Below are 26,570 nucleotides of genomic sequence, written 5' to 3'. Positions count from 1 at the left end.
ATGTGGATCGTGATGGGATCGTGAATGACAGCCGTCACCTTATTTGTTTTCATTTGGTTTTCATTCTGAATCGTTTCTGTTTCAAGAGATATTTCTGCTGTCACCATTAAATACCAATACATTAAATAAGAATAAGCAAAGCTAAGGGGCCTACAATGTACAATCATGCTCGTTCATGGTAAACATGACTAAAAATTGAGGTTATGACAAGTACGTACTGGAAGGACTCTTCCGAACTTTTAAGATTATGTTCAGTTTTTTTGTTTTAGGGTTAAAAGGCATAAATAAAATTAAAACGTATGCCTAAATCTATCCAACAAGACCATAAATTGTGTCCTGGAAACCGTCCATAGGCCCACATGTCTAATATTTTCAGCAATCAGTTGTGACTATTTACAAAGATGCAATAGAATACTACAGAGTATTATGCTTGGTTGAAGTGACCCGGTAACATTGGTAACTTCATTATATTTTTTCAATTAATGACCTGAATTATAGTGTAAGCTAAAGTGACCCTTATCTTATTTCTTATTTACCTTTAAATTAAATAAACACCCAAATATCAGTTGTTTTATTTTTAATATGTAATCCTATTGTACAATATATACCAATCAAAAAAATTACACAGGTATGTCATATTCATCCAGAAGAGTACACTAATTTACATTAACAAGTGGCATATTATATTGTAAATAACAAATATATGCACTATCTAATTATCTGCATTTTGATATGATTTTATTTTAGTAAACTTAGAAGTGAGAAGACATAGATAGGGAACAAAGAGAATATAAGCACTACGATAGTTCAAATTTGTTCATCATTTTGATTAACATTGGTTTAACATCGCTTTTAAATTGTCCGTCCATGTTTCAAATTTTTTCAATAAACCGCGAGTGACAATTTGAATTGACGTACGCAGGGCGCGCTCAGCGGAAAAAAAAATCTTTTGGTTCGATGTACATTGCTGCTTTTCTTAGCGCAATACTGCTCTTTGAGTGTTGCCCTACTTTAGTTTGCTTTACATTGCTACTGACAAGATTTGGTTGACGGACTATATATGGTATTTTTGTGCAATGTACTTCCATTTGATCGCTCACATCTTAAAGCCATAACAGACGGGCGTACAGGACCGCGACCTTGGTCCGGTCATAGTGTAATAGTGATAACAGACTATCGGACCGGACCGCGACCTTGAGCGTCGCACCCATAAGTGAGAGCGACAAAGAGATATATGTTTCTCGCTCTCACTTATGGCTGCGACGCTTCAAGGTCGCGGTCCGGTCCGATAGTCTGTTACTAGCTTAAGACGTAAGTAGAGTCCGACGAGCTGTCCAAATCGACCGATTTGATCAGGAAAATAATTGGCGCCAATCTCCACAATCTACACAATTTAATCACCAATTTGTATTCCATAGATACTAACTTCGAATATTGGCATTTTTGTGTCCGCACCTGTCGATTTGATCGGGGAATCAAATTGGCGTTTGCGTCCGCACGGCCTGATTCGATTGGATAATTTCATCAGATTGGCGAAAAATTGTCTCGTCTGGTATGATATTTGCATTGAAAAAAAATTGGCTGATTCATACATTTTGGCTAGGCCATTTTTTATGGGAGGGTAATTTTTTTTCGCGTGTTCGGGGTTGGTCCCATGCTCATAGTAAAAGTTGCTTACATAATCCCAAAACCTCCCTGACAACGGGAAAGCAGTTATATTTTTGCCACCATGTATAATAAAATAACACTTGCAGAGTTGTACATTTTGTGCTGTCAAAGTCATTGCAGAGTTATGTTGGTCTAACTCTACGTACCTGATTTTCCCGAGTCTACTTATTGTTAGGTATATGAGCTCAATATGAGTAACAGAAATAAGATCGCCAGAGCGAACACATTCTATCATCGTTCGTCTAAAAATATACCTCAGCGTTATTTTGATCATTCATGTTTCTGTTCCTTTCAGTTTTGTTCGTAAATACACCAACTTTTGGGAAGTGATTTGAGTGTATTAGAATATAATATTATTTACTTTTTATAACGGCATCGGCCTGCTCTGTAGTTATATGACTAAAGTCTAGGCGCTAATAAAGGTAGGTGCGTAAATTCTAAATCAAGACTTAGACGAAATTGTTTTCTTTTAGGATAAGATTAGATAATAGATTAATATGATGATTCATTGATTATTTACTATCCATTAAATGAATGGACGCTGAAACTTGCTTACCCGCGCTTTAAACAAACGAGGATTATGATTGCTGAAAAATAAACTTGCTTACCCGCGCTTTAAACAAACGAGGATTATGATTGCTGAAAAATAATTTGCCGGTGCAAATTATTTTTCAGCAATCATATTCCTCCAATAACTTAAGTACAGTGTTTGAACGTTTGAACCTAAGGTCCCAAAAATATATATTTTTGAATTTTTTTTCGCTTTATCCCAATGGTGTGGGGTGTCGTTGGATAGATCTCTCAAAATGAATAAGGGTCTTCCACTTTTTTGATAAGTAAATATTTTTTGAAATAATGGCTCCGAAAGAAAAAATATATGTCCCCCCCCCCTCTAACTTTTACACCATGGATCCAAAAATATGAAAAAATCGTAAAACAAAGCGAAAAAGACGTACAGTCAATTTTAAAAATATAGCTGGTCAAGCAGATCTTGACAGTAGACAAATTTGAAAAATGTAGGCGCGAAGAGATATCGTCCCATAGAAAATTTGAATTTCGCGCCTTTTTCTACTGTCAAGATCTGCTTGACCAAGTATATGGGTGCATCAGGTACATAGGTACGACTTACTCAAAAATATGTCCCATAATTCTTAATTCGCCGACATAAGAGCTATGGGACAAATTTTTGAGTAAGATGTGTGCACCCATATTTATTAACCATCAATTAGTTCCACACGTTACAAGCAAGTGTTGAAAACGCATTTTTATATGGCATGAAAACAAAAATAAAAAATTTGGCCAAGCCCGGGTCATAGCTCGTGGCGTATAATAGTATAAAACAAAATCGCTTCCCGCTGTCTGTCTGTATGTATGCTTAGATCTTTTAAACTACGCAACGGATTTTAATGCGGTTTTTTTGAAACCCCGTGAAAAGCCGGGGTGGGTCGCTAGTATAGGAATTATAGGAGTCAAAATGGCAAAACTACAGTGCAACGTTACATCGAACCGTTCAGACTCGATAAGTCCTATATATGTATACAGGGTGCCCAGTAATTAGTGGATAACTTTCTAACCACCGACAGAGCACCTTAGGCTGGTCCAGAAAATGCACTTATAGGTCTAGTAAAAGTTTCGTGGTTTTCGAGATAATCGTACTTTTCTGTCTTTTTTAATGGCTAGCTCCATACTTCACTGTAATCACAATCTAGGCCATATCTTTGTCTGTAAAGATGTAATTAGCGTGTGTGATACCATTTTAGAATCAATATTAGATAACCTATTTTTAAGAAAGTTGGCCATTCTGTTCTCCATACATTTTTTTTTCACCACAAACGATCAAACTTATTGAAATTTTTTAAGAAAAAATTGATTGGAATTTTTTGTGTGGCCACCATAAAGCGACAACCATAGGTGGGAACGAAAGGTCCGATCGCTGTGTCTCGCTCCAACCTATGGTTATCGCTGCCGCCGTCGCAAGTCGCTCAATGTCGTGGCAAGCCGGTATGCGGAGCTCGCGGCCTTCGGCCTCGTCCACATATCGCCATTGGTCAATTCCAAGCTCTGCTTTTTTGCAGCTCGAACTTTGGCCTCATTCGTCGGCGCCTTCAGCCTTATAAAAAGCTCAGCGTTAGACATTGCCTTTAAAAACACTGATAAACTTTTACATTGCTACACATGATTATTTACGAAATCTGGACTTAATCTCGTTTAATTAAGTTTTAAAATTACCTCCAGATGATGATGTAGATTAGGGCTTATTTAGGCTTAGGGCATCAAAATAACTTAATCCGGCATTAAATAAGTTTATGTGCATCTGAAAGAAAAAGGCGATGATCTATCTGCTAAATAAAACAACAAAGTCTCATAAAATAGTTACATCTTAATACCTATTATAACAAATGTTCAAATTGCATGCCCTGTACACGAATACAGGCTCTGCACCTTTTTACAAAATTTCTTTTCAGCATTCGAGAGTACCTTCTTCTGCTAATTTCTCGAGCAGCAACTTGAATATTGTCACGCAATTATTGCAATGTTTTTAAAACTTAATTAAACTCGATTAAGTCCAGATTTCGTAAATAATAATGTGTAGCAATGTAAAAGTTTATCAGTGTTTTTAAAGGCAATACGCGGACGAATGAGGCCAAGGGTCGAGCTGCAAGAAAGCAGAGCTTGGAATTAACCTATGGCGATATGTGGACGAGGCCGAAGGCCACGACATTAAGCGACTTGCGACGGCGGCAGCGATAACCATAGGTTGGAGCGAGACACAGCGATCGGACCTTTCGTTCCCACCTATGGTTGTCGCTTTATGGTGGCCACACAAAAATTTCTTATCAATTTTTTCTTAAAAAATTTCAATAAGTTTGATCGTTTGTGGTGAAGAAAAAATGTATGGAGAACAGAATGGCCAACTTTCTTAAAAATAGTTTATCTAATACTGATTCTAAAATAGTATCACACACGCTAATTACATCTTTACAGACAAAGATATGGCATAGATTGTGATTAAAGTGAAGTATGGAGCTAGCCATTAAAAAAGACAGAAAAGTTCGATTATCTCGAAAACCACGAAACTTTTACTAGACCTATAAGTGCATTTTCTGGACCAGCCTAAGGTGCTCTGTCGGTGGTTAGAAGGTTATCCACTAATTACTGGGCACCCTGTATATTCTACGGTTCACCATTATAGCTCGGTATTCTATACTGCTTCAATTTGAATTAAATTTAGAACTTATTATTTTGATTTGATTTTGTTTCTAGTTCCATACCATATATACATAGACTTAAATATTATATAGAACTGTTAAAAATTCAGAGTTCGTCTAAGCTAATAAAATGAGAGAGTGTAAGCAAAATTAATTTAAATGACATTTTATGGAGTAATCCTTTTCGCTAAACTACGTTCAATTGATACTGAATTCAGTACGAGTTTTTGTAATTTAGTTTTTATAATGTACTTCTAATGCAATATAAACCGCATTAATAGGTTAATATCTGGGAGACTGGGAGAAAACATATAAAAACTCGAAAATGCGCGTTTTCCCAGAGGTAAAACCTAGCTAGATCGATTTTTCGTCCCCAAAAATCCCCATATAGCAAATTTTTTCGAAATCGTTAGAGCCGTTTCCGAGGTCCCCGAAATATATAAATATACAAGAATTGCTCGTTCAAAGGTATTAGATGACTTTGTTATCTCTATACTATATGCCTTACTAACTCTATGTGCTTTATTGTGAAAAACAAAACACAAAAACAGTGAAGACCGGAATTCTTAATTAAATTTTTTACAGATAAACTCCAATAATAAATATGATTCTTACTGAGCACATTGAGATAGTCTTTTGGTTGGAAAGCCCGTTCGAAATTTATTAGCATTTTAACAATGTTGTATTTTGTAGATCTTTTTCTCACTCATATTTATAGTAGGCTATTCAGAAAAATATTAATATCCCACAAAAATAAGCAAGGAGAATTAAACTTTGTTTCAAGCACAAAAGTCATAAATTGTAAATGCCAAAGTTGGAAGTAAGGATCTTTCTCGCTAAAACTACTTCCTTATATGAAATGACCAGTGTTAGCTAGTAACCTTAACCCTAAGCATCCAAAGATCAGGCTGCAGTTGAAAAACTAATAAAGATAAAGTTAAGCTGATAATTTTCCCGCCGTCTCCATGACTGTTTTAGTTGGGTATTGACTGGTCAGCTGCCTGTTAGCTATAGTTTTCGCGAAAATCGCCAAGATAGAGGTGAAATTTTTTGTATGAAAACTTGCAACTTTAATTGCATTTTTTAGCGAAACCACTGCACTCTAAAATGAAGTCTAAATCAGTCCATCGGCTCAATTTTTTGCAAGCTTTCCAATGGTACCCGACACGATTCTTACAAATAAAAAATAATTTCAGCTGACCCCTTTTAACCCCCAAATTTTCCCCTAAAATAATAAGTAAGCGGTTTTGACGTATTAATAATGTTAGTGCTGGTAATTGCTATAACTGTTCCAAATTTTAGCTATCTACGTCAAACGGTTTCTGAGAAAAACACATTTAACTGATTTGAAAAACCGATGTGATCCCATAAGTGTGCCGCGAACAAAGTTTGTGCGGTACACTAATTATATTTCTCACGTTTCTCTCCATAAGGTACCTACATTTAGGTACCTACTCTTTTTTTTTATTTACTGTGATGCACATGTCGCGCGCGCTTTTTGTATCCGGGCGTGTTTACTCGCAGGCCACGCGCCAAATAAGATAGCAGTTTACTAGAAATATTTGAATCTCACGGGTAGTAAAATCGGCTGACATTTTCCAAAAAATTCATAACACAATTACCTGCTAATTGTAAGTTGGCTTCGATCAACACGGAAGGGATGCGGCATTCGCACTATTTCCCCTCTGCCTAGGTACAAGATCAACTGATCTAGCGCGGGTAATAAAACTAGTTGCGCTCGGATTTTTAACTAGACCGAGTCCAGACGCGCGAGTGAACACAGCAGCAGAAAAAATGCCTAATTGCTCGGTTATTTGTTGTAAAAAGAGGTCGAGGACATCAAATTTACAAAAAGAAGGTGTTACATTTCACATGTAATATTTTTTTACATGTCATACGTTTAATTACATTTATACACAATTATTATATTTTAGTCTCATGTAATTGCTGGATTTATCGATTTTGCTCGCCCAGTACAAATTGCGGATCGGTCGAGCGACAAATCCGACTTCTCATCTCTCAGAATACAATAAAATTCTTCGACGTAAATGTGTTAGTGTGCGTGTTGTCACACTTGTGACTCGTCCGTACACAAAAAGAGATCGAGGTTTGCAAGATTTGTCTTTGACGTGTGTCATTTTCTATGTATTTGTGTCGTCATTACAGATAGGATTTTGTATGTAAGTGTGTGAGAAGTGCGACTGTGTGCATGTTCCCCCCCGCGAAAAATGGCAGAATGATTTGAATGTCAAGATATCGCTTGGGCCTATCCCTTCCGACGTGTCGGAAGCCCGTGTTGATCGAAGTAAGTTGGGGTAAAGAGGGAGGTTCAATTATCTGAAAAAAAAAAAAAACAAAATTTAGATATATCCATGTATCAGACAAATTTGCATAATCTTCTTCTTCTTCTTCTTTTATTTTATGGCGGTCTGGCCAAACAAGTTGGCACAAATTTGCCAATGTCAAGTATAAAATACTGCGATCTGCACCTGAGAACAGACGACAACACAAACATATACCAACGCCCACACAGAACATGAAAGCACTACACGTTTTGTTATAACTAAGTAAAACAAAGGTGAGTGATTAGTTCAAATGCAGACGACACACACATTATATAGTTATTAGTTATACTATACTACACGGTTACTATAGTACGATGTTATTTTTCTTCAGAAACCTAGCAAGAAACCGGAATACTTTATTATTATCAGTGAGACTTAGTAAGGTCGAAGATTTTATAGGGAGGGGAATTTTTAATTTTGTTAAGACGGAGTATAAATTAAAGAAGGGAGAGTTGCGAGGGCAGTTAAAGAAAATATGATCCAATGATCCCACTTCCACATTACAATCGCACATAGGAGAGTCTCTGCGTTTGAAGCGATGCAGGAGTTCTGGTGAAGAATAGAAGCCCAAGCGGAGTCTAATAATGGTACTGGTGTGCCTTTTCGAGAGAGAACGATTTTTAAAAAACCAAGGGCGAGAGGGTATCGAGGGCTGAATGTACGAGTAAAAACATTTTTTGGAAGATTTCCATCGAGCAGACCATTTTTTTAAAATTGTTTTTGAGGGGATACAAACCAGATCTGAAGGGAAAATCTTAAAGAGGGAATCATTTCCGCGTAGAACAGCATCTTTTGCAGCCTGGTCTGCTAGCTCATTACCTAAAATTCCGCAATGACTCGGGATCCATCCAAAATATATATCCATATTGGCTAAGCGGCAAGAAAAAATAGCTTGTTTGATTTGAGCTATTAGATAATTGCGAGCACAATTTAAAAAAGGCCGAGAGGAAATTGCCTGAAGGGCACTTAAGCAGTCAGTGAAAATAACAGTTTTAGGAAGTCTATTAGATAATATATGTTTAATCGTCGTCCAAATGGCCAAGCATTCACCAGTGAAAACTGAACATTCAGGGGGGAGTTTATATTTGACTGTAAGATAGGATTTAACGTGGGGCACACCACAGCGCAACCTACGCAACCAAGGTCCGTGAGTTTGGAGGCATCCGTATAAAAATATACATAATCTGGAAAATTATCATGCGCAAATTTATTGAATTCCGAGTTTGCATGAAGAGAATTTTTATTAATGCCGCAATCTAGAATTACATTAGGAAGGAGAATAAGGGCTTCAAACGGGACTGAGTATATGGGAAGGGAGGGGTATCTTTGAATGGGGGCTCTAAGGGATGAAATTTTCTCTAAGCTTAGAACTAAATTAGGTTTATTCTTCTTTCGCCAGTATGGTTTAGAGTTGCAGAAATTTTGTAATAATTTTAATTTGGGGATAAGGGGGTGCGATGATAAACAAATTGTGCGAGACAGGAACCGATCAGCTAAAAATTTTCGCCTGAGATCGAGGGGAGGGTCCAAACTTTCCACCTGGATTGCTTTCTTCGGGGAGTTTCTCATGCACCCTAAAACAATTCTAAGAGCCTTTAGTTGTATTTTTTCAAGAATTTTAAGAGCTTCTACACTACAAGGTTCGAATATAAAAGTACCAAAATCTAGATGTGTGATAGAGGGATTAATTCACTGTCGTAAAGAAATAAAGTTTGAGGGGGAGTCCTGCTTCTAGAAAAAATAGTGGCCGAACTTTTTGATGGGGATAGAGAGAGACCATGAGAAGATAGCCAAGTTTGGAGAGAGAGAAGCGCTGTATTAATTTTATTTGTAGCCAATTGTGGGGATTTGTCATTATAATAAATAACTAGGTCGTCCGCATATTGCAGGATTTTACAATGTAAATTTACAGACTTGTCAAGATCCATAGTATATAAGTTATAAAGAAGTGGACTGAGAACCGATCCCTGAGGTAGGCCCTTCCATAGACATCTTTTTCCCAAGGTATTGCCCTGCCATCTTACCATGATAGACCTCTCCAGAAGAAGATTAGAAACAAAACAAACCACCTTTGAAGGAATACCTATCTGTAACGTTTTATTTTTAAGGACTGAAATCATAACATTATCATAGGCAGAGGAAATATCCAAGAACACAGCAGCAACACACTCACCTCTTGAGAAAGCAAGCCTAATGTCCGTTGACAGAATGGCATGACTATCAGACACACTTTTACCTTTACGGAAGCCGAATTGAAAGCGGGATAATAAGTTGTTATTTTCAATATACCAGTCAAGTCGGTTTTTCAAAAGGTGTTCAGTTATTTTGCATAAGGTAGATGATAAAGCTATGGGGCGATATGAAGAGGCAAGATCTGAGTTTTTACCCGGCTTGAGAATAGGAATTATATTCTGTTCCTTCCAGGAGTCTGGGATAACGCCGTTGTCAAAGAAGCAATTAATTAGCGATAGGAAATAGGAAGTAGCCTCAGCGCCAGCCTTAGAAAGAAAAGAGTATACCACACCGTCAGGACCCGGTGAGGAATCCGCTAGACATTCAAGTACGCAACGAAGTTCAGAAATAAAGAAGGGATTTGAAAGAAAATTGACTGATGCAGCGGAAGTAGATAAAAAGTCACAAGATGGAATTTCCAAACAATCTGGAGCTTAAGGAGGAGCCAATTTATTAAGAAAGTCTTCTAGCCAAAGTGGGTTATTAGAAAAAGTTGAAGGAGGCGGGGCAGAGGACCCGGCACATCGAAAAGTCTTAATTTTGTTCCAGACAATGGTAGGATGAGTAGCAGGAGATACAGATTCACAAAACTTATTCCACCCATCTCTTTTTTTCTTTATAAGTGTTTTCTTGCATTTTGCTTGAATTTGTTTATATAAAATAAAATTATCATTATTCATATTATTGCAATAGGTTTTTTCCGCATTTTTACGTTCTTTGACTATAGAGGTGCAGTCAGAGACGTCAGAGTCCCACCAAGGAAGGGAGGGGCGTCTGTTTTTAAAAACATTCTTTTTTAAGGGGATAGATTCTTCAGCCGAAAGAAGTACAATTTTTTTAAAAAGAAGGTAGGCATCGAGACAATTTGATGGAGACACAGTGGGAAGATCAGCAATTTTGTTATCCAATAAAGAAGAATACAGTGACCAGTCAGCTTTTAATAGATTAAATTTTTGAAGAGGAGGACACGAAGATGGCAGGGGGCAATCCATAGAGATGGTAATGGTGATGGGGAGGTGATCACTACCGTAAGACGATTGGGACACTTCCCAAGCAGATATAGAAGCTAAGGCCGGAGAGCAAATAGACAAGTCTACTGGAGAAGGATTCTGAGATGGGGAGATCCGACGAGTTGACCTACCATCATTTAAGACGCAGAGGTTATCATGGTCTAGTAGTTCTACAATTTTGCGACCAGAAGGGTCAGGGATAAGAGAACCCCAGAGGGGGCTATGAGAGTTGAAGTCACCTAAAACAAGAATGGGGGGGGGGGATGTCAGCAAGAAGAGACCAGAAGGACGAAATAATCCTAGGAGAAGGTTGAGGGATATACACGGAAAGGAAGCTAATGTTTAAGACTCGAGCGGCAGTCACGTAGATGTGCGGTTTGTTAATGAGAGTAATTTGTTGATAATCTAATCCGTTTTTAATAAGAAGACAACAGCCAGCGGAGCCTTTAGGGCAATCCTGTCTGAAGCAGGTATAGCCTTGCAAGCGAAATGGGGAGGATGGTTTTAACCAGGTTTCTGAGAGAGCAATGACAGACGGCTTGTGTTTATTACATAAAAATAATAAATCAGATTTATTCTTATTTACACTTCTAATATTCCACTGTAGAATCGAAATAGCCATATTACTCTTTAGGGAGAAGAGAAGAGAGTAGTTTCAAATATTCGGCAACGTTGGACGGTAATAAGTTATTTTTCATCAAATAATCTACAGCTAGAAAAACAATGGAAGAGATTATGTACGACATGTTAGTATCTGCACCAGAGGGGCCAGATGAAGGTGGTTCTTGAGGATGGGGTCCCGATTTATGCATGTTTTCACCAGACAGACAGACACCATTGCCCGGAAGGGGTGTGTTGAAGCCAGAGATAATGTCATTATGGGCAGTGCGGTCATAGCCAGGGGAGAGAGGAGCATGAGGCTTCCTCAGTGTAACAACAGTTTTTTTGTAAGAAGTAGGAGTCTGTACAACAGAGGGGGTCTGAACTGCGGAACTATAAAGAGGTTTAGATCTAGGATACCTTTTTTCAGCCTCAGAGTATGAGATACCTTCCTCTGTCATAGTGACTTTAATGTTTTTCTGTCTATTGAACTTGTAGTTTTTGATATCCAGCAGCGCCATCTATAGTGTTTGTTTAAATAAGGAACTGTGATGTTCCAAATATGTTTTTGATATGAATTGCTGTCATGTCATACTGTCACACAATAAATAGTCTTCGGTTAACATGCACGTATTTTAATTATAGGTCATGGGCGTTTAAAATTGATAAATACGGGGGGTTAGTCCAGTATTAGATTGCTAGTTTATAGTGTATCGTGTGTGATATATTGTGAGTGCGATCTGTGACAGAAATCCGAAGATGTCGTCACCAAACTATTTGACGAATGTGCCCAAGTTACGTGGTCGAGAAAACTATTGTGAATGGGTTTTCGCTGCAGAGAATTTTCTTATCCTAGAGGGCACGCAAAAGTTTATTGCGCGTAAGCCAGAAGCTACGGGTACAGAAGTTGCAGATGACGAAAAAGCCCGTGCGAAATTGATTTTGACTATCGACCCTTCCTTGTATGTCCATGTAAAAGGCGTCAAAACTACGTTTGAATTGTGGACTAAACTCAAAAGCTTATTTGATGACTCCGGTTTCGCCAGAAAAATTACGTTGTTACGAAATTTAATTTCCATAAGACTCGAAAATTCGACTTCGATGACAGAATACGTAACGAAAATGGTGGAAAATGGTCAAAAATTAAGTGGTACGGGTTTTGCAATTAGCGATGAATGGATTGGCTCGCTATTATTAGCAGGTTTGCCTGAGAAATATTCCCCGATGATCATGGCAATAGAGCATTCCGGCATTTCTATCACGACAGACGCCATCAAAACGAAACTTTTAGACATGGAAGAGAAAAATTCAAATTTGACAAGGAATGGGAACGAGACGGAGAGTGTGTTCGCGAGTACGTCAAGTTACCAACATAACAAGAAGAATAAAACAAAGATTGTCTGTGGTAAACAGGATAGCGGCGAAATGACAAAAGTCAGAAATGTCAGTGTCAAATGCTTCAGGTGCAAGGAGCCGGGGCATTATCGAAATCAGTGCCCAAATAACGAAAAAAATAGTACACGTAAACAGTCTAATGCATTCAGTGCCGTGTTTTTAAGTGCCGACTTTAAGAAAAACGATTATTACATTGACAGCGGCGCTAGCACTCATTTTACGGCGAATGAAAGTTGGGTTATGAATGCATCGTACGAGCCGGCTACTCGCGAGATAGTTGCAGCAAATAAGGCATGTATGTCAGTGTTGTGCTCCGGAAACGTACAGATTGCGACTGTGACTCCCGACAGTGAATTCGACATAACTGTTGAAGATGTTTTATGTGTACCGAGTTTAACTACGAACCTGTTATCGGTAAGCCAACTGATAAAGAAAGGTAACAAAGTAGACTTCACTAAAAAAGGTTGTAAGATTTACAATAGAAGTGGACAGCTTGTTGCTACGGCTGCTTTGACAAACGGCGTTTACAAATTAAATATGCCAGGAAATACGACCAACGTTGCTATGGCAGTGTCTGCCGAGACTTGGCATCGTCGTCTCGCCCATGTTAATAGCTCATACATGGCGAAAATGAAGGATGCAGTTGAAGGTTTCAGTATTGGCGACAAGATTGACATCAGTAAATGCAAGGTATGTTGTGAAGGCAAACAATGCAGACTGCCGTTTCCTAATAATTGCCATAGAAGTGATGATTTACTGAATGTTATTCACATGGATATAGCTGGTCCAATGGAAGTGACATCTCTTGGAGGATCACGATATTATTTGCTATTTGTGGATGACTATAGTCGTATGGCATTTATATATTTTTTGAAAGAGAAAAGTCAAGCTCTGGATTGTTTCAAAGAATTTAAAGCCAAAGTTGAAAATGAACTTGACAAAAAGATCAAGATTATAAGGAGTGATAATGGTCTTGAATTTTGCAGCAAGAACTTCAGCGAGTTCCTGAAGGTAAATGGAATACTGCACCAAAGGACAAACCCTTATACGCCTGAACAAAATGGGTTGTGCGAGCGCCAGAATCGCGTGGTGTGTGAGAAAGCTAGATGCTTATTATTTGCTCACTACAATTTTTATCAGTTGCCATGTGTCGCCCTAGGCAGTGGAGGCAGGATACATTTGCTTTTTCTACTTTACACTCAGATGCCTCATGAGGCTGGGCACACTTGGCACAGCGTGGACGGGAGCGGCAATGAGCCTTTACATGGCCAAAACGAAGGCATTTGAAGCATTGGATTGTGGGGAGGTTATAGGGATCCACCTCAAGCGAGCAATGAAATAGGAACACCCTTGAAGAAAGAGCCTGACCATCAAAAGTAACCACCACCTTTTCTGAGGGCAGCCATTGAATGGACCCGTCATTGGGATCCTTAGTTTTATAATTTATGCGACGAGCCTTTACGGCTTTGCCAAATCCTTGAGGAGAGACAATAAGGGAAGGAAGTTCCTCATTTGTGAATTCTTTGGGAATGTATTTAACAACCCCTGTGCGTGATATATGGAAAGTTGGGATAAAGGCTTTGTATCCATCTGCTAGTTGTGCATTCAAAAAGGAGTTGGCACTATCAATTGTTTGAAACTCGACCGACATTTTATTACGTCCTGCTTTCTTAACGCCACCCTCTTTAATGCCATTCACACCGCTCAGATGTAAAAGTTGTCCGAACTTCACTTGATTCAAGTAGGTTTCTGAAGAGTCCTTAGTGACATGTACAACAAATGGACCCGAGTCTGACATTAGGTACTTATTTCTGTGGGGTGTTGGGGGGGGGGTCTCATAGTACTGTTTGAGTCTGAAGAGGGGTTTTGGGAAACGTCCATGTTGGGGGTCGCGAGATTTTGGGAAGGGCCGGGGGACCCATCAGCTGCTACATGGTCAGGTTGAATCGAATCTGGTATATTATGAACCTGTGACAGAGGAAACTGCGATTCCTGACTAGCAAAGAGGGCAGGAGTCATTTTATTTATGCTTTCATCTGGAATGACCATTTGCTTGGCACTGGGGGCCTCATCATCTGACTTGGAGTCAGCGCGATCTCTTTTGAGGGGAGTCGATTCAACCACATCCATGTGAACAGCAGGTGACGGCGGATTTGAAACAACCACGAGCTCATCCGGGGGTCTCCCGGGGTCAAACGGATTTGACGACATTATGTCGTCTTGGATAAGGTGGCAAGTACTTCACATGGAAATAATTGCCACCCTTCCCACGTATTTCCACTTACCAAATGTCAGATAACGGTAACACACAGATTTACAACCAACACAGAACAATCACAACACAAAAAAAACACTAATTCTCCTTATTTTCAAATATTTTCCCAGATCCACAACGTGCTCGGACGATAGCCGGAAGCGGAACCATTTGCATAATCTACTATTTACGTGTACCTACAGTTTTGGCAGGTTAGTAGAGGGGCGTTCTTTATTGGTCGGTTGTCGGTTAGTGGAGGGGCATTTGTTTTTGTGTCGATTAAAAGGCCGTTAATTTTTGGACGGTTAATGGAGAAGTGTTCATTTTTGGGTCCATTGGTAGTGGTGATAAATCATAACCGGTTAGTGAAGGAGCGTTAATATGGGACTAGGGCTTGCAATTCGAATATTCGAATATTCGAATTTGTCGAATATTCGACCTGTTTTGATATTCGAATATTCGGCCGCTCAGGTTTCGAATATTCGAATATACTTTATTACTATAAAAAATCTATGTCATCCGCTGTAGTTACAGTTTCTGTGTGTTTTACGGGTATTTACAGTGAATGAGGAACGGTACTAATGGTAGGTACCCAAATACGAAGGAAATAATATTTTTACTGTATTCCTCTCGATAGACTTCGTGAATACAGTGAAACCTAACTCACTTTAAAAGAAACGAAATCAAAAAGTATGTTATTTTTACGGTGCGTAAGTTTTAAGTTAAAGGGTCATTCTGTTTATTCAGTACAAGCGTACGTTAAGCGAATTTTTGAAGTCTAAACCTTGCCACTTATCGCAATTCTCAAATTTAATCAACCTGCCCAACTTGGTAATCTAACCATGCACCTTTAGCTGACGAATAATCCACCCAGTACTCAACAAACTTTTTCCCTTAAATATTCCAATATTATATAATTAGCCGACCATTAGGAATAATAACTTGCCAAAACAAATAAAGTCAATAAAGATTCAAAATACAATGAAATTAAAGGCCTTTTTACAGGCCTCTGAGTGATTACAAGTTAATTTAAATCGGAAAATGATTACCTACTAAAAAAAATATCTTACATACCTAGGTGTTTGGATGGTTAAAGTTATATTATTTCACGCAACGACGCATTTATAATAAGTTTTATCTAGAAATATTAAATACGTCTAATTTTGGCGTTTTACTTGTTTTTATAAATGTGGGCATCTTATAAATAGTAGGATGATAAAATCTAGTCAATTAAGTGGATTTCTGCCAAATATCCTTAATTTTAGCAATATGTGAAAAAAGCTTTTGAATAAAACGATAATAAACCGATTTCTCATTCCTTTTCTTATTTTTTATAATATTCGAATAATTATTCGAATATTCGAATACGTCGTCAGAAAAAGTCGAATATTCGAATATCTGAAAGTTTCGAATATTTGCAAGCCCTATATGGGACGTTAATTTCCGGAACAATTGCGTAACTTGAGGTAAATGCATCTTTTAAAGATTTCTTCGAAACAGAACATTTTAGAACTATTGCTAGTACGTACCCTCTCTGTTTGAAGTGTGGTCACTGAACTTGTAATGCAGACTGCTATAATATGTTGCGTTTCGAAGATATCTTCAAAAGACGCATTTACTACAAGATACGCATTTATCCCGGTTGACCTTAAATTAGTGGAAAAGTGTTTTTGATCGAGTACTTAATTTCATTTCATTTCATTTCGTTTATTGAATGCCAACCATGGTATTACAAGGTGTTTACATATTTATTATAATATTAACACTATAAAATACAGCATGGACCCTGCTAGGGCGTGACAAATCGTGACAAATAATTAAAAGAGGGCATATAATATTATCAGTTAGGTACGCTCAGATTTCCTAGTAGGTAGTTTCAGGGCCTACTCACTCCGCCTATTCGCTCGTGACCCATCAACGGGTCGCGACCCATAGTTTGGGAAATGCTTTTCTAGATAATACCTGTTTGAAAATATTTACTTAAACATTATATTCCAGGCCAAGGACAATGTCGAGATACAAACAACCAAAACCGCTTGAAAGCTTAGCTTTGAGCAGGCTTGGCGACTGGATTGCAGTACAGGCGGAGCTTCTCATGGCGCCCATTTCAGCACAAGCTCAGCGGGACACAACCATTGCTCAAATATCACTATCGCGGCACATCGACAGTATTCGTAATTACATTGATTACAACGTTCCATGGATGGTTCATGATTTGCTGGTAACTGAAGTTATAAGAGCGCTGTCGACGCTATTGGAAAGCACTAAGAAGGCACACTTCCGAGGATCTATGGGAAAGTTTGTCAGTGAAATGAATGTCATTGTGAGAATGGTCGAGACTTTGTTTACAAGAAATTTGACTTATGTTTCTATCGATATCATACCAAAAATGATGCGTAGCGTTTTCTATTCAAAATTACAAATGCTCTCAGGTCTAGTTTACCTGAACCTGGGGTCCCTCTCTGGAGGTTGGAAAACAGCCGACATGGAAGGATCCATAATTGAAGCACTCAATGAACTTCATAATCTTAAATACTTGACAATAAATTACGATTGCACTGATAATATCTTACATTGTATAATACAAAATTGTAAAAAACTTGAAAAGTTGGATGTATCTAGTTCCAAATGCGTGACAAATGAAAGTATTAACATCTTGGCTAAGTTACAAACTCTGAAAGTCATACAATTATACAGGACATCCGTGACATATGAAGGTTTTGCAAGATTACTCATTAAGAGTAAAAATCTTGAGGACATTGGGCGCTGTGACGATATTGGCAAAGTTTTAGAATACATTGATTTGACAACTTCTTCTGCTAGACCATTAAAGTTGAAAACATATGTTAGTCGATACGCACCGGCAAACCACTTGCAGTTAGCAGTAGATATGTGTCCAGATATACGAAGCATGACTGTCTTCCACAATGCCGTGCATGGCGATTTAATGATGCTCATAGGTCTTAAGGACCTTTGTGAGCTTAAATTACTGTCGTGTGATTTCTACGGGGATCAAGTTAAACAGATACTTCAAGTTAAGGGCTGTAACATCATACATCTACACCTTGAACACGTGGATCAAATAGATTTAAACGCTTTAATGTATATTAGCCAGATGTGCCCTCTTCTAGAACATTTAACTCTCTATAATTGTACGTTGATACAACATACGTCGTTATATACAAAAAAGTTAGAGTTATTGCCATTCCGAAATCTAAAAAAGTTTATTTGTGTAGCAACTTGCAATGATGATCAACTATCTTTTGTTCTTGCTAATTGCTTAAATGTAGAATATGTTCATTTAGGTACGGCCGTTAATATAACAGATGAATTTGTATTCAAACTTTTAGATAAAAATCCCCTGATTCATTTAAAAGAATTTCGGATCATGCATTCCGATTTTTTGACTATAGTATCGATTGAAAGGATTATTCAGAGTTGTATGAGCCTACGAATACTAGTAGAGTTGGAAAGTTGGACTTCACTAACAGAGAGTGAGCGAGAATATGTTAGAAATTATATTAAAGTTAGTAATTTTAATATCGACATGGCTCCTATTAGAAGATATGAGGTCTTGAACAACTAAAGTTTACCTAGTCTAGCTGTAAAGTCTAACCACAGTCTAACACAAACAATGGTTTTCAAGTTATTTAAATAAGTTTTATATAGGTACTTAAGAAAGGGACTAATAACGAATAATAAATTCTAATGATTATTCGATTTTGTCATCCGTCTCCTTTATAGGGTACATGTTTTATAAGGAGTAAGCGAACAGCAGCGAAACGCTAAAATATTAAAAAAAAATGCGGAAATATGATATTCTTGTTCTGAATTTTTTTTATTCAAGTGACCAATGATTGAATGACGACCGGTCTGGCCTAGTGGGTAGTGATCCTGCCTGTTAAGTCGCGGTCCTGGGTTCGAATCCTGGTAAGGGCATTTATTTGTGTGATTAACACAAATATTTGTTCCTGAGTCTTGGGTGTTTTCTATGTATTTATATAGTGGTATATTATATATATCGTTGTCTGAGTACCCTCAACACAAGCCTTCTTGAGCTTACTGTGGGACTTAGTCAATCTGTGTAAGAATGTCCTATAATATTTATTTTTTATTTATTTTTAAAAGAAATTGAAATGTCTACATACAAACCCTATTCCAGATTAAGAATTGGACATTTTTTAAAGCTCGAAAGTGATAAAAAAATTGACTACTGGCTTCCAAACTAGTCGAAAAATAGTCTGCACTTACCCCAATGCCCCTTACAACAGTTTTGTGAATTTGACCTCATGCCTACAAGAAATTGAATAGGTTGCTGTTAGTTTATTTGAATTTTCGTTTTTTTTTTCATTGGGTTCTCCTCCGGAGATGCTGAACCCGAATACAGAATTATCAACCGTAGACCCCAGAAACAGTCCGTAGTCAATACAGCTATTTTCATATAAGATACAGATCCGCATGCCACCCTAGTGTTTTTAAGTGGGACATTGCTATATATGGGCATCGGCTATAGTGCTAACTCACCTGGAGGAACATGTGAACCCGCATCAGTATGTTATCTGTGTAATAAGCGATACTGAGTTTTAAGCATTTTGAAATCATTTGAAAATCGTAAGTTGTTTTCAGTTATATTGATCAAAATCCATTACATTTGTAAACATCACACATTGAATGCAACTATGACTAGATGTATCATAACTTAACATTATTATTATCGCCATCTGATATTAAGTTAGGTATAAGAGCAAACATGTACACCGGATATATACCATTTGGAAAATTCGTTTGTTTACACTGTTTTATCCTTTTCAATTTAGCTTTGCCAAAGATTTTTATGTATTCTTTTAGTGGTCTTGTAACTGATGAATCAGCATCATCTTTTTCTGTTTTCCCAGAAGATGTCACATTTTCTTTAACAATAATAACTCCATTTTCTGACAGGGCATCCCTGAAATCAAATAAGAAAAATCTATTGTAATGTACATATTGTTTACCTATAGAATTTGTGGGGGTGCACAGACCATTACGGATCCCATTGCTATTTTTCTTATTATGTATGTATAATTAAGTTCTCCAGCAAAAGTAACACTAAGATGGTTTTTTAACATGGATGATTGTTGATTTATACATGCATCTGTATAAAACTAGCATTTTATTGACAACTGCACTTATCAACATGACTACTGGTAACAGAATAATTAGTCAATATTAAATAATTTTATAAAGACATTTATTGTATGATGTTAAAATGAAATAAATTTCGTAATTTTATTTTATTTTGTTTTAGTTATAAATTTAGGTAAATAACAGTATTAAAAACACATAATTTGTGGTAACATTCATATAAAACAAAGACTTAAAAATAGTTATGGTTTACATGTGCCTGAACTAGGATTCTCTGTGTTACATTGTACAAGTTAGGATAATTTCTAACTTGGTTAAAAAAAAATTACCAAATGATAAAAAATTACACAAATACCTACTTATATGTGTATAAGTATTACAGATCAAATTCCAGGTTGTGCCCATGATACATATTTTACCTACATAAATGTAAACAAAAAGATTTCTCATATTTACCTGCAATATGTTAAATATGAAAGCAAATCATCATCTTTTAAATATCCTAAAACCCACTGGTTCCAAATTAGGTCATATTTTTTCTCTGGTCTAAATTCTTGTAAACTCACTTTATACAAATTTCCTAATTTGTCTGCATCACTTCCAACATATTCCCTAATGGTGTTTATGAATTTTTCATCTGGTTCAATAACATCCACTGAACTGAAATGAGGTATTAGTAAATACTTAGATATTCTTCCAATGCCGGCTCCACAGTCAAGAGATAAATTAGTAGATGGCGGATTTTCGGACGAGAGAATAGACTGTAGAAACAATCTGGATCCTTGAATATCTACATCCGAAATAAAGCCAAAACCTCCGAGTACACCATCAACCGTAGCCGGGATTTCGGACCAGTACTCTAAAGCTTTTTCATAGCATATACTTTCTTGAGAATCGGTCATGCTTGATAAAATGTGTTATCTCCGAGATACAGGAACACAAGGCAGTCAATCTCGAGTAACCTGTATTTCTGAACACAAACAATTCTTCATACACGTGTATTACAAAATACTTTACGTATTATGTACTATTTATTCACGTTTTCCATGAGCTCCATGCGTTCTTATAAAGTTTCCGATTGATTTGGCTTGGCTATTTTCATTTCAAGCAATTTTCAAGCTGTTTTGGCTTGACTTTGACACTTCTGATTCTGATAGGCGAATTAGATTTAGAGTATTTAGACTCTCGCACGAGCCACGAGACGAGCCGCGAGCCGCGCCACGAGACGCGAGTGTAAGCGGTGGGCTCGCGGCTCGTCTCGTGGCTCGCAAGCTCGTCGAGCTAATATAATTTAAACACTAACGGCACGGCATAAGGTTTATAACCGAATGACAAGCCGAACGCGAGTGTAAGCGGTGGACTCGCGTCTCGTGGCGCGGCTCGCGGCTCGTCTCGTGGCTCGCGCGAGAGTCTAATCCGTGTATGACAGTACATATAGTGCGTCAAGCAAATCTTGTCAGTAGCAATGTACTGCAAATTAAAGTAGGGTAACACCATGTAACACTCAAAGAGCAGAATTGCGCTAAGAAAAGCAGCAATGTACATCGAACCAAAACTGTTTATTTTTCCGCCCTTCATACTAGTATGAAGGGCCGGCTTCATACGTCAGTTCGAGTGAATTATCATAACCTCAAATTTTAGTAATGTTTACCGTCAACGAGCATGATTGTACATTGTAGGCACCTTAGCTTTGCTTGAGGTCATGCATAATCTTGGTATTTAATGGTGACAGCAGAAATTTCTCTTGAAATAGAAACGATACAGAATGTAAACAATAAGATGATGGCTGTCATTCATGATCCGCATTCCACACACAGATGACACGCGATTTTGGAATTATTCGAACACAGTGTTGCTAACCCGCGATTTTTCAAATTTGCCGCCTTTTACTACTGACAAGATTTGGTTGATCCAGTATATTGGGGCATTGGGGCTCTACAGTCCATTACGAATTATCAAGCATCGTGAATGTCAATCGTGAAGCTGCGATTCACGCACATAGTCTGGAGGGGGCTTCAACAAAAGAGCGAGATGTAAACCGATGTCCAGACGGGATAATCGATCAAATAGTGTGATTTAAAATATTAAGGGCCGCGATGAAATTGACAATTTGTTCAGAAAAAAACAATTGGCGCCAATCTTATCTAGCGTCCAGACGTACACAATTTCATATTGTGTCCTTTTTTGCGTCCACGCCGCTCTTAGAGCATACAGTAACTAGAGTAAGTAGCCTTATATGTCGTATGTGCGTTCAAATTGGCGTTTGTATCCGCACTTCCTGATTTGATACGACAATTTAATCAGATTGGCGAAAAATTGTTCTCGTCTGGACAGGCCTTAACTCTACTACTGCTAGTATGTGGATCCCTTTATTAATATTAAGGCGCGTCGTATGGCAACACAATGGCAAACGTTCTTTACGTCAACTTTTATGGTGACAGAGGGAGGAATTTTTTGAAGATTCCAAAATGGTTAGTGAAATATTATCAAATCTCCTTATATTGTGCCGATCTTACAATTGAATAAGATTTTGAACGTCGGATTGTATAATTTGTGTTATATTGTAGATGTAGGAGTGTATATTTTCAGTGACACTACAGTGTGAATGAATGCTGTTTAGAAAATAATTGTTTCTCTAAAGTGCCGTGTTTTGTTTTATTATAATTGAAATGTTCATGCCTAATCATGCAGGAAAGTGCAGGTTTCCCCGTCTAACTAGGGAATTTTTGTCAGTGTAACAGTTTGTTTTGATTCTCATAACCTCAATCTGTCATAGACACTTTAAAACGACTGTAATTCTGAAACTATACTAACGTTTAAAGTTTCCTTGGGCTCGGGGACGACTGTCGCCAGTATACAAGTCGAGTCGTGAGGCGAAACTTCACTTGAAAACCTATAAGATTTAAACGCTCCTGTTTTGCCCAGTTATGTTTTAAGTACACTTAAGGAACACATTTTATTTGTTACAGGGTAAGGTTAAGTGCTCAGAACTGCGTACGAAGGACAAGAAGGAGCTCTTCAAACAACTCGAAGAGCTGAAGACTGAGTTAACAAATCTCAGAGTAGCTAAAGTCACCGGTGGAGCAGCTTCCAAGCTATCTAAAATGTGAGTGTATTTTTAGTTTTTTTTTCTTGGAGTCAAGAATATTATTACAGGATGCATTATAATAATATATCTGGCTTAAAACCAAGTTGGTAACCAATAAGAGATTTTGTCCATCTTTATCCAATAGTTTTACTAACATGTAATGAAGAACAATAAATGTTCATCATATTATAGAGACAGGATACAAAAATCAATGAGTTTTTATTAAATAATTCAATCTTGATCAACCAATACTTTGAGCTCTCTCTTAAGCTCTGGTTCTGTTATAAATTAAAAGGAATCAGTTGTTTGCAGTTAGTATTATTATTAGAGAGCTTGTGTGCCTTGTCTACAGCTACAGAGCTGAATGTTGGATGCATTGTACAGATGATTTCATTCAAGTAAAGAATATGATAATGAAATCTTATTAACTATTTTATTTTCAGTCGAGTGGTAAGGAAAGCGATTGCCCGAGTATACATTGTGTACCACCAGAAGATGAAGGTTAACCTGCGTAACCACTACAAGAACAAGAAGTACAAGCCCCTGGACTTGAGGCCCAAGAAGACCCGTGCTATGCGCAAGGCCCTCACAAAGCATGAAGCCAAGATCAAGACCAGAAAAGAGATCAGAAAGAAGTCTCTCTTCCCCCCAAGGGTTTATGCTGTTAAGGCTTAATAAAATCACTTAAATATTTTGGTTTGTTTTTATTTTTTCCTATTCAAACAAGAGGTCTGTAATTAACACAATTATAAATGGCAATCTAATCAGATCTAGGGAATATGCTGCTTGCATGCTGTGCACATTAGTCAAGGCATCGCGTGAGAATCTTGGCAAATATGCTATTCGCATGCATTCAACCTGTTGCCCTTTGCATGTCTCTTACCCCTTTCTATATTAGTGGCATATTCACTCGATCTTGATGCACCTTTATTCAAAGTAAATTGAGAGCAAAGAATGCAAATTTCTCATATCTCCTCCTACTTGTGAGCAATGAATGTATGCAGTTTGCAGTCTATGCCTCCTTATCCTATTACTTTAATTAGCTTCTTACAGTTCTGGGTCTTTAACCTTTTTGACGCTGTGTCAAACACAAAAGCTGTCACGCTGATACCACGTCACCGAAGTGTCAAAACTGAAATTGAACTTTATTTATATGCACATAGGTCTATGTTGCTCTGTGGTCTGCGACTGATTAATCGGTCTTTGGCGTTGAACCTACGGTTTGGATATATCGGTCATTGGCGTCCAAAAGGTTAAACTGAACCATATTTTATCAAATAGCAGTTAGCCATGATTAGGTAATGTAATATTAGAACTTTGTTAATATGGCTGATTGAAGTTGTATCTCAAACATCTTCATATGATGTAGGTAGTCTGGTACCTACCTATTTTTATATCCAGGATGCCAATATTTGCCAGTGACCCACAAACTGTAGACTGAATATTGTTCTTGCACTTTGCTGATTGTGACTGTTCAGATATGCCAAGCTACTTATTTTATAATTCTTCATGTTTTTGTTTCTTGCGGTGGGGGAATGACCAAAATTCTGAGCCCAATCCTATAATATCCCTTTCTCTTTTAGCAAATGCAGTAAATGATGAGACACAGTTCCCAATGAAATAATTAGCTTTCCCAAGAATTGCCAAATCCATGTGAGGATTTGGAGGCTTTAGGCTTACAATAGATACATCTAATCTGTGCAAGGCATTTGTTAAATCATCAATCATGTGATTGGAATCTGAAGCCACAAAGACATACTTTATGTCATTCAATCTCTTTAGTACTCTCTTTATTTGTCTGAAAAAAAAAAACTAATTAGTTGGATACCTAAGTTATATTTTCATTTATCTCATTCATGTTTCAAAACTGTCGTTTTGCCCACAATCAATCAATATACCTATACATGACAGCTTGTAACATTTCAAATATCTTTCTTTATTATTTCGGATAAGGATTACTCTTCCAAGTTGTAAAATAATTGAGGTATTTAAGTGGCTAATAGAACTATTCAATCTCTATCTAATACCCAAAATGAGACATAAACATTAGACAAGTTCCTTTAAAGAGTAATATACATCTAGATTTAAAGCAGAAATATCAACTAGTGGATATTAAGTTTTCCAATATCATACTTAATTATGTCCGACTTTGATGGCAGGCACATGGATTCTGTCAGAGGCCCTCGTTCATTTTTATAGCCCACACACTGAGGAGCAGCAAACAATAGAGGGCTGTCCTTCACATGTTGACAAGCCCTTGCCCAGTCCTGGCCATTCCGGAGGTGGATACCAAGAAAACCACCCCCACTCATGTTTTTCTTTATGAACTGCCTTGATCTTGTTGCAATGTCATCACTCCATTGCATGTACTTATGCAAAGGTCTATTTTCACTTTGCACAGGAAAACTGGCAGGGGCACCTGAGAAAACAAAATATAAATGGTATTCAAGTATTATAAATTAAAAAAGAAATCCAAAAATTACATGCCAAGCTTGATCATACTAAGTGCTGTAAGGAAATCACCTGTGAAGGCTAACACTGGCCATTTTGAAGTTGGGTATTTCTGCTGCCATTTTTCAATCATAGCAGCATTAGTTGAATCATAATTCAAGGGCCCATAGAATTCTGATGCTGCAAAGTCTATATTAAATGTGTCCCAGAATGGGCCAAACGGGTTACCAGATTTTGCATTGCAACTGTTATCTTGTTCTCCTTGTCGTTGAGTGTAACAGAAAGCTACCCTTTTTTCACTTGGCCAGAGAGTTGGTGCAATTTCAGACATGAAATGTTCCATTGTTATCACCTTATGGTACTGGGCTAAAGCTTCAGGTTTAAAATAAGTGTCAAAAGGAACTTGCCTAGACCTCGGCTCTCCGTACCTGTATTCAACCCATGGAGGTAAAATCAATGTTCTGTTAAGGGCTTTACTGAATGCTAGGGCGCCTAGGAAATGGTCTGCTTGATTACCAAACCTGCCTGTAAATAATTATAAGACTATAATCAGGAAATGTTGCCCTGTACTTATTACGAAGTACTGAATTTGTTTAATAAAATAACAAATGCCGGTAGAACTTGGAAGACAAAGGTGACTCTGCTTACCCATGCAAGGACAGTATGCCAAGTACCCATTACTATCCTGGACATCAGAACAAGCTAATTCTATAGTAAACAAGAAAAATAATACGCATTTTAACATATTGATAAACTAAATACTAATTTTATTCCTTTTACTGTGCAGGTGCACAAGTCGGAATTTCAGTTACACATACACATTTTCATAAAGTTTTTGACATTGACAGGTGACATAACGACTGATATACACAAGGCAATCCTGACGTTCTATTACCTTATTCTACACGCTCGATATTTAAGTGAAGTCGAGATTTCCCGATCAAATCAGTAGGTGCGGACACAAAAGTGCCAATTTTCAAAGTTAGTAGAGTCAAACCAAAGAAAGTCTGCAGCGCAATAATTTGACAGCGAATTAAAAAACTACATATGGCAATGTTTTTTAGCAGTCAGTAAACGTCATGCACTATGGTATATGTTTGTCAAAATCGTTTAAATATTCCTTGTGTTTTGTGATGAACGGAATAAACATGGTGAAACCTTACAAAACCGGCGTGCGGGAGTTACTTTTCCGCA

At 37.5% G+C, this 26,570-nt stretch overlaps 4 protein-coding genes across 5 annotated transcripts; 2 read left to right on the top strand and 2 right to left on the bottom strand.

Moving 5' to 3' along the window:
* The first annotated feature begins 1,864 nt into the window (after positions 1-1,864).
* Positions 1,865-18,300, top strand: LOC134648034 (uncharacterized). 2 transcript variants are annotated; one of them, XM_063502468.1, is made up of 2 exons: positions 1,865-2,090; positions 16,712-18,300. In XM_063502468.1, exon 2 carries the CDS (start codon positions 16,722-16,724, stop codon positions 18,297-18,299), a length of 1,578 nt encoding a protein of 525 aa, XP_063358538.1. In that variant the 5' UTR covers positions 1,865-2,090; positions 16,712-16,721; the 3' UTR covers position 18,300. The 2 variants fall into 2 exon arrangements, with proteins under 2 accessions (XP_063358538.1, XP_063358537.1); XM_063502467.1 differs by having other exon boundaries at positions 2,049-2,094.
* A 1,025-nt stretch (positions 18,301-19,325) lies between these two features.
* On the bottom strand, positions 19,326-20,841 carry LOC134648057 (alpha N-terminal protein methyltransferase 1-like). The gene is made up of 2 exons (XM_063502500.1): positions 20,294-20,841; positions 19,326-19,661 (listed from the first exon to the last, which is right to left on the bottom strand). The coding sequence occupies exons 1-2, from the start codon at positions 20,737-20,739 to the stop codon at positions 19,406-19,408; spliced, it is 702 nt and encodes a 233-aa protein (XP_063358570.1). The 5' UTR covers positions 20,740-20,841; the 3' UTR covers positions 19,326-19,405.
* A 1,346-nt stretch (positions 20,842-22,187) lies between these two features.
* LOC134648033 (large ribosomal subunit protein uL29) lies at positions 22,188-23,618 on the top strand. The gene is made up of 3 exons (XM_063502466.1): positions 22,188-22,308; positions 22,807-22,943; positions 23,369-23,618. Exons 1-3 carry the CDS (start codon positions 22,306-22,308, stop codon positions 23,598-23,600), a joined length of 372 nt encoding a protein of 123 aa, XP_063358536.1. The 5' UTR covers positions 22,188-22,305; the 3' UTR covers positions 23,601-23,618.
* Positions 23,619-24,344: 726 nt separating this feature from the next.
* LOC134648032 (GDP-fucose protein O-fucosyltransferase 1) lies at positions 24,345-26,156 on the bottom strand. Its single transcript, XM_063502465.1, has 4 exons — positions 26,025-26,156; positions 25,449-25,901; positions 25,059-25,344; positions 24,345-24,723 (listed from the first exon to the last, which is right to left on the bottom strand). The coding sequence occupies exons 1-4, from the start codon at positions 26,119-26,121 to the stop codon at positions 24,423-24,425; spliced, it is 1,137 nt and encodes a 378-aa protein (XP_063358535.1). The 5' UTR covers positions 26,122-26,156; the 3' UTR covers positions 24,345-24,422.
* Positions 26,157-26,570: the final 414 nt, after the last annotated feature.

This window comes from Cydia amplana, chromosome 5, assembly GCF_948474715.1.
Source record: "Cydia amplana chromosome 5, ilCydAmpl1.1, whole genome shotgun sequence".
In the NCBI taxonomy this organism is placed as follows: domain Eukaryota; kingdom Metazoa; phylum Arthropoda; class Insecta; order Lepidoptera; family Tortricidae; genus Cydia; species Cydia amplana.
The sequence above is the reverse complement of the archived record's forward strand: the minus strand, read 5'-3'. Positions and strand labels throughout refer to the sequence as shown.